Source organism: Pelophylax lessonae, assembly GCF_965119305.1.
Source record: "Pelophylax lessonae genome assembly, chromosome: 4".
NCBI lineage: Eukaryota > Metazoa > Chordata > Amphibia > Anura > Ranidae > Pelophylax > Pelophylax lessonae.
The window spans coordinates 667,630,980-667,645,601 of record NC_138771.1 but is presented as its reverse complement, the minus strand read 5'-3'; the positions used below and the strand labels follow the sequence as shown (position 1 = coordinate 667,645,601).

The 14,622-nt window shown below is 43.3% G+C and overlaps 1 protein-coding gene across 1 annotated transcript; it reads right to left on the bottom strand.

Annotated features, from left to right (window-relative positions):
* Nucleotides 1–12,745: 12,745 nt before the first annotated feature.
* LOC309554222 (E3 ubiquitin/ISG15 ligase TRIM25-like) lies at nucleotides 12,746–14,409 on the bottom strand. The gene has a single exon (XM_082255855.1). It carries the CDS (start codon nucleotides 14,377–14,379, stop codon nucleotides 12,811–12,813), a length of 1,569 nt encoding a protein of 522 aa, XP_082111981.1. The 5' UTR covers nucleotides 14,380–14,409; the 3' UTR covers nucleotides 12,746–12,810.
* Between the last annotated feature and the right edge of the window lie 213 nt (nucleotides 14,410–14,622).

The window sequence follows — 14,622 nt, the reverse complement described above, 5'->3', positions numbered from 1 at the left end:
CAAAAGGGTGTATATTGAATAGCGGAATAGGAAAAAATTAATAAAACGGTGTATCTCACACGTACAAACACAGACTAGGCCCTGATTACAATTTTTTGTAGCCTAAAGGCAGGATGAGGATGAGGAGTAGGAGGAAATCGGAACAGGCAGGAGGCAAACTGAAGCACCCTGCAATCCTCGGCGGTGGAAGATGCGCCCCAAAAATTGGAAAGGTGTATCTCACACGTACCGATACAGACTATGCCGCAATTTAATTCTTTTTACCCCAAAGGGTGTAGATTGACTAGCGGAATAGAAAATATGATATAAAAAGGTGTATCTCACCTGTACAAACCCAGACTAGGCCCCGATTACATTTTTTTGTACCCTAAAGGCAGGATGAGGAGTAGGAGGAGTTCGGAACAGGCAGGAGGCAAACTGAAGCACCCTGCAATCCTCGGTGGTGGAAGATGCGCCCCAAAAATTGGAAAGGTGTATCTCACACGTACCGATACAGACTATGCCGCAATTTAATTTTTTTTACCCCAAGGGTGTAGATTGAATAGCGGAATAGAAAATATGATATCAAAAGGTGTATCTATCTCACACGTACAGACCCAGACTAGGCCCCGATTACTATTTTTTGTACCCTAAAGGCAGGATGAGGAGTAGGAGGAGTTCGGAACAGGCAGGAGGCAAACTGAAGCACCTTGCAATCCTCGGCGGTGTAAGATGCGCCCCAAATATTGGAAAGGTGTATCTCACACGTACCGATACAGACTATGCCGCAATTTAATTCTTTTTACCCCAAAGGGTATAGATTAAATAGCGGAATAGAAAATATGATATAAAAAGTTGTATCTCACACGTACAAACCCAGACTAGGCCCCGATTACAATTTTTTGTACCCTAAAGGCAGGATGAGGAGTAGGAGGAGTTCGGAACAGGCAGGAGGCAAACTGAAGCACCCTGCAATCCTCGGCGGTGTAAGATGCGTCCAAATAATTAGAAAGGTGTATCTCACACGTACCGATACAGACTATGCCGCAATTTAATTGTTTTTACCCCAAAGGGTGTAGATTGAATCGCGGAATAGAAAATATGTTATAAAAAGGTTTAACTCACACGTACAAACCCAGACTAGGCCCCGATTACAATTTTTTGTACCCTAAAGGCAGGATGAGGATGAGGAGTAGGAGGAGTTCGGAACAGGAGGCAAACTGAAGCACCCTGCAATCCTCGGCGGTGTAAGATGCGTCCAAATAATTGGAAAGGTGTTTTTCACACGTACAGATACAGACTATGCCGCAATTTAATTCTTTTTACCCCAAAGGGTGTAGATTGAATAGCGGAATAGAAAATATGAGATAAAAAGGTGTATCTCACACGTACAAACCCAGACTAGGCCCCGATTACAATTTTTTGTACCCTAAAGGCAGGATGAGGATGAGGAGTAGGAGGAGTTCAGGAAAGGGGGCAAACTGAAGCATCCTGCAATCCTCGGCGGTGAAAGATGCGCCCCAAAAATTTGGAAGGTGTATCTCACACGTACCAATACAGACTATGCCGCAGTTTAATTTTTTTACCCCGAAGGGTGTAGATTGAATAGCGAAATAGAAAATATGATATCAAAAGGTGTATCTATCTCACACGTACAGACCCAGACTAGGCCCCGATTACTATTTTTTGTACCCTAAAGGCAGGATGAGGAGTAGGAGGAGTTCGGAACAGGCAGGAGGCAAACTGAAGCACCCTGCAATCTTCGGCGGTGTAAGATGCGCCCAAAAAATTGGAAAGGTGTATCTCACACGTACCGATACAGACTATGCCGCAATTTAATTGTTTTTACCCCAAAGGGTGTAGATTGAATAGCGGAATAGAAAATATGATATCAAAAGGTGTATCTATCTCACACTTACAGACCCAGACTAGGCCCCGATTACTATTTTTTGTACCCTAAAGGCAGGATGAGGAGTAGGAGGAGTTCGGAACAGGCAGGAGGCAAACTGAAGCACCCTACAATCCTCGGCGGTGGAAGATGCGCCCCAAAAATTGGAAAGGTGTATCTCACACGTACCGATACAGACTATGCCGCAATTTAGTTCTTTTCACCCCAAGGGTGTAGATTGAATAGCGGAATAGAAAATATGATATCAAAAGGTGTATCTATCTCACACGTACAGACCCAGACTAGGCCCCGATTACTATTTTTTGTACCCTAAAGGCAGGATGAGGAGTAGGAGGAGTTCGGAACAGGAGGCAAACTGAAGCACCCTGCAATCCTCGGCGGTGGCAGATGCGCCCCAAAAATTGGAAAGGTGTATCTCACACGTTCCGATACAGACTATGCCGCAATTTAATTCTTTTTACCCCAAAGGGTGTAGATTGAATAGCGGAATAGAAAATATGATATATAAATAGGTGTATCTCACACGTACAAACCCAGACTAGGCCCCGATTACAATTTTTTGTACCCTAAAGGCAGGATCAGGATGAGGAGTAGGAGGAGTTCGGAACAGGAGGCAAACTGAAGCACCCTGCAATCCTTGGCAGTGGAAGATGCGCCCCAAAAATTTGGAAGGTGTATCTCACACGTACCGATACAGACTATGCCGCAATTTAATTCTTTTACCCCAAAGGGTGTAGATTGAATAGCGGAATAGAAAATATGATATCAAAAGGTGTATCTATCTCACACGTACAGACCCAGACTAGGCCCCGATTACTATTTTTTGTACCCTAAAGGCAGGATGAGGAGTAGGAGGAGTTCGGAACAGGCAGGAGGCAAACTGAAGCACCTTGCAATCCTCGGCGGTGGAAGATGCGCCCCAAAAATTGGAAAGGTGTATCTCACATGTACCGATACAGACTATGCCGCAATTTAATTATTTTTACCCCAAAGGGTATAGATTGAATAGCGAAATAGAAAATATGATCTAAAAAGGTGTATGTATCTCACAGGTAAAAAACCCAGACTAGGCCCCGATTACTATTTCTTGTACCCTAAAGGCAGGATGAGGAGTAGGAGGAGTTCGGAACAGACAGGAGGCAAACTGAAGCACCCTGCAATCATCGGCGGTGGAAGATGCGCCCCAAAAATTTGGAAGGTGTATCTCACACGTACCGATACAGACTATGCCGCAATTTAATTCTTTTTACCCCAAAGGGTGTAGATTGAATAGCGGAATAGAAAATATGATATCAAAAGGTGTATCTATCTCACACGTACAGACCCAGACTAGGCCCCGATTACTATTTTTTGTACCCTAAAGGCAGGATGAGGAGTAGGAGGAGTTTGGAACAGGCAGGAGGCAAACTGAAGCACCCTGCAATCCTCGGCGGTGGAAGATGCGCCCCAAAAATTGGAAAGGTGTATCTCACACGTACCGAAACAGACTATGCCGCAATTTAATTCTTTTTACCCCAAAGGGTGTAGATTGAATAGCGGAATAGAAAATATGATATAAAATTGGTGATTTTTCAATAGCACATGTGAACACAACAGTGTCTTATGTTTTATGTCACGGTCAGTTCTGCAGCAGGCTATGAAGGGAAAAAAAAAGAAAATTCCCCTTTAAGTTTGTAATTTTTAAATAGATTAGTACAGACTATGCCACAATTTAATTTTTTTTAACCCAAAAGGGTGTATATTGAATAGTGGAATAGAAAAAAGTATATAAAATTGAAAATCACTCAATAGCACATGTGAACAACACAGCAGTGTCTTATGTCACGGTCAGCTCAGAGAGAGTCAGCAGCAAGCAGGCTATGAAGGGGGAAAAAAAATTTCCCCTTTAACTTGTAGTAAAATATAGCTGATGAACGCTTCACACAACTGACTGATAAAAATTGATTTTTTTCTCCCTCCTCATCCTCCTCCTCAGTGGGCTCAAGTGAGGGCAAAAAGATTGTTCGCTGCACCACCCCCCCACACAGCAAAATCGATGTAGACTGTCCTTGCCTAATCTCTTCACTCTCCAGCCTGTCCCTGAAATGCTCAAAAAGATCGTTCACTGCACCACCCCCCACACAGCAAAATCGATGTAGACTGTCCTTGCCTAATCTCTAGACTCTCCAGCCTTTCCCTGAAATGCTCAAAAAGATCGTTCACTGCACCATCCCCCACACAGCAAAATCGATGTAGACTGTCCCTGCCTAATCGCTCCAGCCTGTCCCTAATATGCTCAAATAACTTTCCCTGCCTACACTCCGACCTGTCCCTGCATTATTTTCGGACACAATACAATTTTTCACTGTCTGTCCCTAATCAGCAGTCAGCACGTATGATGTGTGCTCTCTCCCTAAAGTACAGCAGAATGACGCAGCGCGCTAGGGCTCTCGAACTTATAAAGACATGGTCACATGCTTCAGATGGCCAATCACAGCTACTAATACATTATTAGGCATGGCTGGGATGGCTTAAGGCACACCAGTTAAACGCTTGTTGATTGGCTGTTGAAAGCCCGCCATTAAAAGCACCCCATTACATACAAAACAGGAAATAAAATGACCGAACACGGATTTTAAACCCGAACATACAGTAAAGTTTTCGGGTCCGTGTTCGGGTAACAAAAATCCAATTATTCGGTACGAACACGAATAATACAGTCCGTGTTCGCTCAACACTACTCCTAACCACATAGCTTGACAATTTCTGAAGCAGCTCTCGGCAGACCAACCTAATGGCAGCCACACTTCTATGAGTCTTGCACTCCCTGTCATTGCATCCAGGGTTGCTTGGATCTTAGATGCAAGGAAAGCCCTTTTGTCCCCTTGGCCTCCAACCAGGTATGTGACTGGGCTGCTCTATTGAGTTGAAGTTCATATCCTGTTTAAGATTCACAATCATGGATGTCATATCAGTATGCAGTGAGCTTTTTCATGATAAAAGCCTCTCTTTCAGAGTAGTGTCTGATAGAGGCTGGTCAGAAGTTTGAAAATCTTGCAGGCAGAGTAACACCCTGGTGTCATCCCATGAGTGTAAAATATGTCTGGCCTCTTAACTTGGTTTTCTCTTGGCTGCTGGTGGAGGGTGACCTCAGCGGTTGTGGGGATCTCCTCACATTTGGTCCTCCTTCCCTTTTGCTTCTACTCAGCTAGTCTGCATGGCCACTGCTAGAGGCAGGGGAGAACAGCCACTGCTCAGCATGCTGACCACCGGTGCCATCTTGTCTTCTCCTGAGTTCTGGATGGAGAAGAACTCCATAAGTTGCGGTGTCCTTCCTGCATTTTCCACTGTCATAGGCAGTAGCTGTAGGTGTCCTGGTGTTGCTGCTTTCAAACTTGCCCTGGACAGAGCTCGGGTGTTATTCACCTGTCTCACTCTGCTGCAGGCCAGCCCCCAATGTCTGGCATGTATTTTATGAGGGAACCCTATGCCATATTTTTTGCTTGGGGTCCCCCTTTATTATTTATAGCATACCATTATTAATCACCTTCCACCTGGCATTGTAGATAAACAACCACTAGGATATTCCTATATTCCTGAGGGAGTTTTAGAATGTCTTCCTGATCCTGCACCTGTAGGCCTTCAGGCAGAGCGGATGAGAGAGCGGGTCACAGAGCGGGGTACATAGCGGATCACAGAGCGGGATACAGAGAGGGGTACAAAGTGGTTTACAGAGCGGGGTTTAGAGAGGGGTACAGAGAAGATCACAGAGCGGGGTACAGAGAGGGCTACAGAGGGGGGTATAGAGCAGGGTACAGAGCCAATGAAATCACAGCGATCACACATGCCTGCAGCCTCTGATGTGTTTTTCCTCTCACAGTGATCGACTGTCAAAGGAAAGTGAATGTTTCTTACAGTGACTGAGACTGCATAGTGTCACTATGATGACATTGTACTGCTATGGTGGTAATCATGTATAGTGGCTGGCTTCTCTGATATCACTTTATGTCAATGCAGCCGGCCACTATCTCTGATTACAGCCACAGCAGTGCAGCCAGCCACAGTGTTCCCATTCACCACCACAGCAGTCCCAGTGTCACCTAAAGGCCAGGCTCATATGTGCGGTGCTCTCTAAAGAATGATCTGTGTTTGGATCACTCTTCAGAGATCATTTGTCAGGCAGTGGGGAGGCTTTGTATCGCCTCCTTACTGCCTGCTTTAACCCTTTGGAACCCACACAAACACCCCCGTTCATTTGCAGCAGGAGGTAAAATTCCTGCCAAAACTGCAAAGCAAAGTGTCACAGCTGCGGCATGTGTACACCCCCAGCTGCTGTATTTCCATCTAAAGTGGGTAGCGGTTGGTGGGGGGGCTATAAAAAAGTAGCTCAACTGCATGATTTTACCTTCCCACTACCTCATGCGTGAACGAGCCCTAATAGTGCAGCCAGTCACAGTAATCCAAATCAGTGTAGCTAGAAACAGTGTTCTTGATTGCCACCACACAAGACCAATGCAGTCCGCAAAACAGTGTTCCTGATCCCCAGTAGGCTAGGTTTGCTTGGATTATAGGAACTGGTACTGCTATAGGTGACGCTACACTGAGCTTTATTCCCTGACCACTCATACAGAGGGGACCATTACAGTACATTGGTTTTGATACAAGTTGTTACATTGTGTGATACACAAGATACAATGTACTGTACATAATCATTTCAAACATTGAAAAAGTCTCACACATGTGGTATCCTGAATCTGTATCCTAAAATATCATATTAAATTGACAACTTTATGTTTTTATTTTCATTTTCTTTCTGCATTTTCCAAAAATGTGTTTTAAAAGACTCACCAGGCCTCTTAGAAATACCTTGGGGTGTTTATGCTCCAAAATGGGGTCATTTTGTGGGTGTTTCTCCTCTCCTGGTGTTCTAGGGCCTCCAAAAATTGAATAGGTAGTCAGGAAATTAGAAGTGTAATTTATGCCCCTAGAAAGCCTGAAGGTGCTCCTTGGATTTTGGGCTCCTTTATGTGGATTACCTGTGAAAAAGTCTCACACATGTGATATCCCCATACTCGGGAGCAGTAGAAAGTGTTTTGGGGTGTAATTTTATGTCCATGCTGTGTGTGAAAAATATCTTACTGACAACTTTGTGCAAAAAGTACATATTCATTTTCTTTCTGCATTTTCCAAAAACTTGCAGAAAAAAAAATATATTTTCAAAAGACTCACCATGCCTCTTAGAAAATATATTTTCCAAAATGTGGTCATTTTGTGGGTGTTTCTCCTGTCCTGGCACTTCAGTACCTCAAGAAATATGATAGGTAGTCAAAAAATTAGATACAAAATTTATGCTCCTTAAAAGCCAAAAGGTGCTCCTTGGATTTGGGGTCCCTCCATGCATCCAAGCTGTGAAAAAGTTTCACACAAACTATGAGATATATACCTACAGTATGTTAGGTGACCTTGGCATGGGGAAAATCTTTTCAGTGAAAGGGAATTTAAAAAGACACGCGGCCATTCACTAAATGTGGAAGAGAAGGTGTTTAACCTTAAACTGTGTAGAGGGTTCTTTACAGTCAGAGCGGTAAGGATGTGGAATTCTCTTCAACAAACAATGGTATCAGCAGGAACTGTTGATAGTTTAAAAAACTATTAGATGGGCACCTTAACGAGCACAACATACAGAGATATACAATGTACTATTGACATAAACACACACACACTCACACACCACAGGCTGAACTGGATGGACTGGTGTCTTTTTTCAGCCTTACCAACTATGTAACATGTGTTATCCCCTTACTTGGGTGTTGTAAAATGTATTTTGGGGTAGAATGTATTTTGGGGTGTAATTATAAGTATGCCCATGCTCTGTGTGAGAAATAACTTGTTAAAGTGACAACTTTGTGAGAAAAAACACATTTTATTTAATTTCTTCATTTTCCAAAAAAATTGTGACAGAAAATTACAACTTCAAAAAACTTTCCATGCCTCTTACTAAATACCTTGGACTGTCTACTTCCCAAAAATGTGTAATTTGGGGGGTATTTGTACTGTCCTGGCATTTTAGGGCCTAAAGAATAATGAGATAGGCCGTCAGTACATCAGGACTGATCAATTTTCAAATACGAGAGTTCTTCAAAAACTTCCCGCTCTTTTTTTTTTTTATAAGTTTCTCAGCCATCTTTACCACAGCGTGACAACCCTTATACTAAACTGCAAGGTCAGCCGGCCTTCCAGACAGACGAGTCACATGACACTCTCAGACACGCCCAATGACTACTCCTCCCGCCCTCATGGTTTCCAATGATAATATAAAAGTGCGGAAACTTTTTGAAGACCCCTCGTATATATCCCATAGTTTATAGACTCTACAACTTTCACATAGACTAAATAATATACTAATAATTCTACTACTAAGACTGAATAATATACAATAATATGGCCTATTTTTACCAAAGAAATTCAGCAGAATACATTTTGGGCTAAATTTATGAAGAAAGATTATTTATTTGCAAAATTTTATAACAGAAATAAAGAAAAACTTATTTTTTTCAAAATTTTTAGTCAGTGGTGAATAAATATCACCAAAAGAAAGATCTATCTATTTAAAAGAAATTATTAAAATTAATCTGGGTACAGTGTTGCATGATTGAGTAATTGTCATTCAAAGTGTGACAGCGCTGAAAAATTTGCTAAATTTTATAACACAAACTAAGAAAAACTTTTTTTTTCCCCAAAATGTTTCACCTCCATCACCCCCCACCATAATATAATAATACATCACTTTACATTTCAATGTAGACTTTTGTATCAGCATTATGTGATAAAGAGGAGATAAGATAAGACAAGCCAGGGAGAGTCCCAGCTAATGGTCTGCTATTATCATATAACAGGAGATTGGGCAGACTCATTCCTGCTCATGTTTTCTGCCAGAGATTTCCCAGAATTCTCTCCTGTATGAAGGAGACGTGTATTTCCAGGACTGAAAACTGCACACATTAACCACCTAAGTCTATTTCTGACATTTGTTGCTTACAAGATAAAATCTGTATTTTTTGCTAGAAAATTACTTAGAACCCCCAAACATTATATATATATTTTAGCAGAGACCCTGGAGAATAAAATGGCGATCGTTGCAATACTTTATGCCACACTGTATTTGCGCAGCGGTTTTACAAATGCAATTTTGTTTAGAAGAAAATACACTTTATTACATAAAAAAATAAGAAAACAGTAAAGTTAGCCCAATTTCTATAATGTGAGAGAATGTTATGCCGAGTAAATTAATACCTAACATGTCGTGCTTTAACCACTTTACCACTAGAGCATTTTGCTGTCTTACGTCTGGGCCACTTTTTGCGATTTGGTGCTATGTGAATTTAACTGACAATTGCGCGGTCGTGCAACGCCGTACCCAAGCGAAATTGACGTCCTTTTTTTCCCACAAACAGAGCTTTCTTTTGGTGGTATTTGATCACCTGTGCGATATTTACTTTTTGCGCTATAAACAAAAAAAGAGCGTTTATTTTGAAAAAATAACAATATTTTTAACATTTTTTTATATGAAATTCCCCCCAAAAAAGATGTAAAAACCAATTTTTTTTTAAATTTTTGGCCAATTTGTTTTCTGCTACCCATGTTTGGTAAAAAAAAAAATCGCAATAAGCGTATTTTGATTGGTTTGCGCAAAAGTTATTGCGTTTACTAACAAAGGGAAAGATTTCTGTCATTTTTGGTGTTTTTTTTTTTTAACGAGTAATGGCGGCGATCTGCGTTTTTTTTTTTGCGGGACTGTGACATTGCGGCGGACAGATCGGACCCTTGACTGACATTTTTGACACTTTTGGGGATACCAGTGACATTACTGCAGTATTCAGTGCTATATATATGCACTGTTACTGTAAAAATGACACTGGCAGGGAAGGGGTTAATTTTATTGGAGAGGGAGGGGTTAATGTATGCCTGGTGCTTACTGACGTGTGGGGGGGGGGGGTGACTGTGTGAGACAGGGACAGATCGGATGTCCAGCTATGCTGAACAGTCCGATCTGTCACTCCCTGTCACTGAGGAGATCCGCCTGCTGTGTTTACACAGGCGGGCGGATCTCCACACTAGATCCCCGACGATCGGGGCAGAGCAGCGGCGATCGCCCCTGCTCCTCCCCTGGCCCGACTCCCGCTGTGAATGAAAACAGCGGGAGCGCGCCGCCTACAGGGGAGGAGTCTGGCGACGTAGGTTTACGTCGTCAGACGGGAACGAGCCACTTTGCCGCAGTACTATTCAAGTACTCAGCGGTAAAGTGGTTAAAATTGCGCACGCTCATGGAATGGCGACAAACTTTGGTACTTAAAAAATCTCCATAGGCGACGCTTTAAAAATGTCTACAGGTTACCAGCTTAGAGTTACAGAGGAGGTTGGGGTATAGAATTTTTGCTCTCACTCTAACGATGGCGGTGATACCTCACATGAGTGGTTTGAACACCGTTTACATATTTGGGTCCGACTTGCCAATGCGTTCGCTTTACGCACACGCTCGGAGGGACGGGGTGTTTTTAATTCGTTTTTCCTATTTATTCTACCTTTTATTTTTTATTTTTACACTGTCTCTTAAAAAAAAAAAAAAAAATTATCACTTTTATTCTTATTAGAAGAAATGTAAACATCCCTTGTAATAGAAATAATCAGGACAGGTCCTCTTTAACCAGTTAATGACCGCCCTCCGCAGTTATACTGTGACAGTCAGTCGCTCCTGGGCAAATCGCTGTACATGTACGGCGCTGAGAAGCTGATGCAGCGGGCAGGAGGCTCCAATTTCCACCTGACACCCGCGATCGCCCCCCGCTGAGAGAGAAGGACGGTCGGATGTTGTAAACACAGCTGACCGTTCTTCTCTCTGGAATGATCACAGAGCTCCTCCTTCTATATAGGATCACATGTCTCTATGATAATTTCACAAGCCACGCCCCCCCCCACAGTTAGAATCACTCCCCTAGGCTCACATTTAACCCTTCGATCACCCATAATGTTAACCCCTTCCCTGCCAGTGTCATTATTACAGTGACAGTGCATATTTTTAGCTCTGATTACTGCAGTAATGTCACTGGTACCCCCAAAAGTGTAAAAAATGTCAGTTAGGGGTCCGATCTGTCCGCCGCAATGTCGCAGTCCCGCTAAAAATCGCAGATCGCCGCCATTACTAGTAAAAAAAAAAAACGATAAAAATGACATAAATCTTTCTCGTAGTTTGTAGACGAAATAACTTTTGCGCAAACCAATCAAAATAAGCTTATTGCGACCAAACATATGTAGCAGAAAACAAATTGGCCTAAAATGTTAAAAAATTTGGATTTTTAATTTTTTTTGGGGGGGGGGGGGGATGTTCTATAGCAGAATGTGAAAAATATATTTATATTTTTTTTCAAAATTGTCGCTCTTTTATTGTTTATAGCGCAAAGAATAAAAATCGCAGAGGTGATCAAATACCACCAAAAGAAAGCTCTATTTGTGGGGAAAAAAGGACATCAATTGTATTTGGGTGCAGCGTTGCACGACCGCGCAATTGTCTGTTAAAGTAACGCAGTGCCGAATCACAAAAAACTGGCCTGGTAAGGAAGGGGCAAATCCTTCCGGTCTTAAAGTGGTTAATGTGAGATCTGGGGTAAAAAAAACCTCAGATCTCTCATTAAGGCCCCTTTCACACTTGTGTGACTTCAAAGTCGCACGATTTTATTGCGAATTTGACGCAACTCTTTGCCGCAATTTTGATGCGAGTTTGACTGGGCTTACAATGTCTTTTCCTCAAAACGCATCAAAATCATGACAAAAGTAGTGCAGGGACTACTTTGAAGTTGGTGCGACTTCAAGTTGCACAGATATGAATGGGGCTCATTGGAAATAATGGAGAACGACTTGTAATGCGATTTTGCAGTCCCAAATCGCATGACAAGTCACACAAGTGTGAAAGGGGCCTTACACTTAACAGCAATATAAAAAAAGTAATTTTTATTTATTTTTTTTCAAGAAAAAAAATGGGCCCTTTAAGGTCGGAGGGTGGAAGTGACGTCACTCTGGTCCTCCAAGGGCATAGAGTGGAGTGGGGGCCATCTTGCAGCTATCTGCTGCCATAACTCCGGTATATAGCGTCAAAGTAGCGATGTAAATACACGGTGGGCGGTCCGGAAGTGGTGAATAGAAACAGTAAAATGAGGAATAAAGTAACCATCACTGGTTGGCCCCCTTGTGGTAGCTTTTGGCAAGTGACAGGTCCTCTTTATGGAGATATCGGGGGGTCTATTATACCCTCCAATGTTTCCCCTGACCTCTAGAGGGCAGAGGAGAAGCTCTGAAACCGGAAGTGATTAAATCATTATTACTTCTGGGTTCATTCGTCCCAGAGGAGATCGCAGAACTGGTGTTCCTCCATCCTGTCCTGACCACTTACCACAGTCCTGGTCTCCTGGGAGGACTGGGAGAGCCTGGGAAGCACTGCAGGCAGTGACGGGGGAGGGGGGTGATCCTTCACAGTGCTGTAAAAGTGATCGGTCATTGTAAAGCCACCCGGATTACTTTTACAAAACAGTCGATCGCCGGTTTCTGCGGCCATGACCTTGGTATAACCTCTTCCTGATGGGCCGTATATATACAGATGATGGTCAGCAAGGGGTAAAAGGACATCTGTCAAGAATTATGGGGGTTGTCATTGCTAAATTCTTTCTTTGAGAATGCTAGTTCCCTGGCTGTCATGTCTATGCTTTGGATTCAATAATGTCCCAGTGTTTGAACAAAGTACACAGCCAGGTAACTAGCATTTTTTGAAGGAGGCATGCAATGACAGCCCTCATACCTCTCCCAGATGTTGTCACTATCTAAAATCATTTTCTGAACAATGGACCAATCTCACCACCCGTCCCTGTGATGTCACCAGACTGTGGGCGGAGTTTTCACATATCCCCCCTCCCCCCACATATCTTTATACAACCTTCCCATACACATAACACAGCATGGAGGGGCTCAGTGAAGGTGGTGGTGAAGGTGTGGAGGTGTCGGATCGGGTCACACAGATCATAAAAGGAGATTCGCCCGGCCTCATAATCCAGATCTATCCTGACTCTGTTATTGGAGGGATTGGTGGGTAAGAGGGTCTTATTACTGTCATGTCTCACCGAATACTGATTACCAGTCCTGTCCAATCCCCAGGACTTCTTATTATATCCAATCCCTGACTCGTCCCCTTCCCTGTCTATACTGGGGTAACACATCCCGACTGTCCACCAATCTGACCCCCCGACCTCCATATCCCAGTAATGTCTCCCTGAGGAGAAACTCTGACTGCTCATCACCTGAGGACAATCCTGGAATCTCTCTGGTGTTTCTGGGTGATTCTTTTTCCTATCTGACCAGGATACAGTTTTCCTGTCATCTGATATCTGTACAGAAATTGCAGCTGTGTTTCCATCCAGTAATATGTCTGCAGCTCCCTGTATATAGAAGTATACATTTACCTCTCTTATTATATCAGATAAACCTGTGTGTAAGACCCCCGCCACACCCAGACCCCCTCCATCATGGAGGAGTTCCTCATGTCTCTCTCTGTCCTCATTATCTCCATCCTCAGTATCACACAAGTCACCTGTGTCTGATTCCTGTAAGACAGTCAGTGGATCCGTCATGTTACACAGCTCCTCAATGTCCACCATCTTCCTGGACAGCTCCTCCTTCTTTATTTCCAGATCCCAGATGGAGATGGAGATCCGCTCTGCCCGCCCGGAGATCTCCCTCAGGACTCTCTTCTCCAGATCTTCCAGACGTCTCCTGAGATCTATAAACAGGGCAGTGACTCTCTCGGTGTCACCAGCTGCTTCTTCTTCTACTTTCCTCCTGTGTTCCTGCAAACTCTGGACTCTTTCCTCCGTCTCCTCTCTCTTTGTCAGAAGTTTCTGCAGAACATTCCTCAGTGTCTTCTTCTTCTTCTCAGAAGCCTCATCCAGTGACTCCATCTCATGTCCTTTATGTCCTCCAGTCACACAAAACTTACAGACACAGGTCTCATCCTCAGTGCAGTAATACTCCAGGATCTTCTTATGGACGGAGCATTTCCTGCTCTCCATGGACAAGGTGGGGTCACATAAGATGTGTTCTGGGGACTTTTTGTGGACTCTCAGGTGTTTATCACAGAGAGAAACCTCACAGTGTAGACAGGATCTAACAGCAGGTACAGGAGAGTCCACACAGTGAGTACAGAAGATCCCGGACTCCTCTTGATCTGGCTGAGCAGACAGGAAAGTCTCTGCTATGTTACGCAGTGTTGTATTCGTCTGCAGTGCAGGACGATCCGGAAACTTCTCTCTGCATTCAGGACAGGAATATCCTCCAGACCCCCCCTGTGTATCCAGCACACCATCAATACAGACCCGGCAGAAGTTGTGTCCACATCTCAGGGTTACAGGATCTGTATAAATGTTCAGACAGACGGAACATTCCAGCTCAGCTCTCAGATTAGCAGACGCCATCGCTGACAGCAGAGGAGAAACGAAACTGAAAGTCTCTGGAGTCGGTTAGAACTGGTCTGCACAGGGCGAGGCTGAGCTCAGCTCTCAGATTACTTATTCAGGATCCTTGTGATGTCAGAATAAGACACGCCCCCATGATTGTTTATATTTACACTCATAATTCATTTAAAAGACAAAAAACGTTTTAATATTTTATTTTTTAGCTTGAATTGTCCATAAACGACATGAATTAAATAAATACTA

Coding starts and splice junctions, on each gene's coding strand:
- LOC309554222 (XM_082255855.1), bottom strand. CDS start 14,379: ATGGCGTCTGCTAATCTGAGAGCTGAGCTGGAATGTTCCGTCTGTCTG.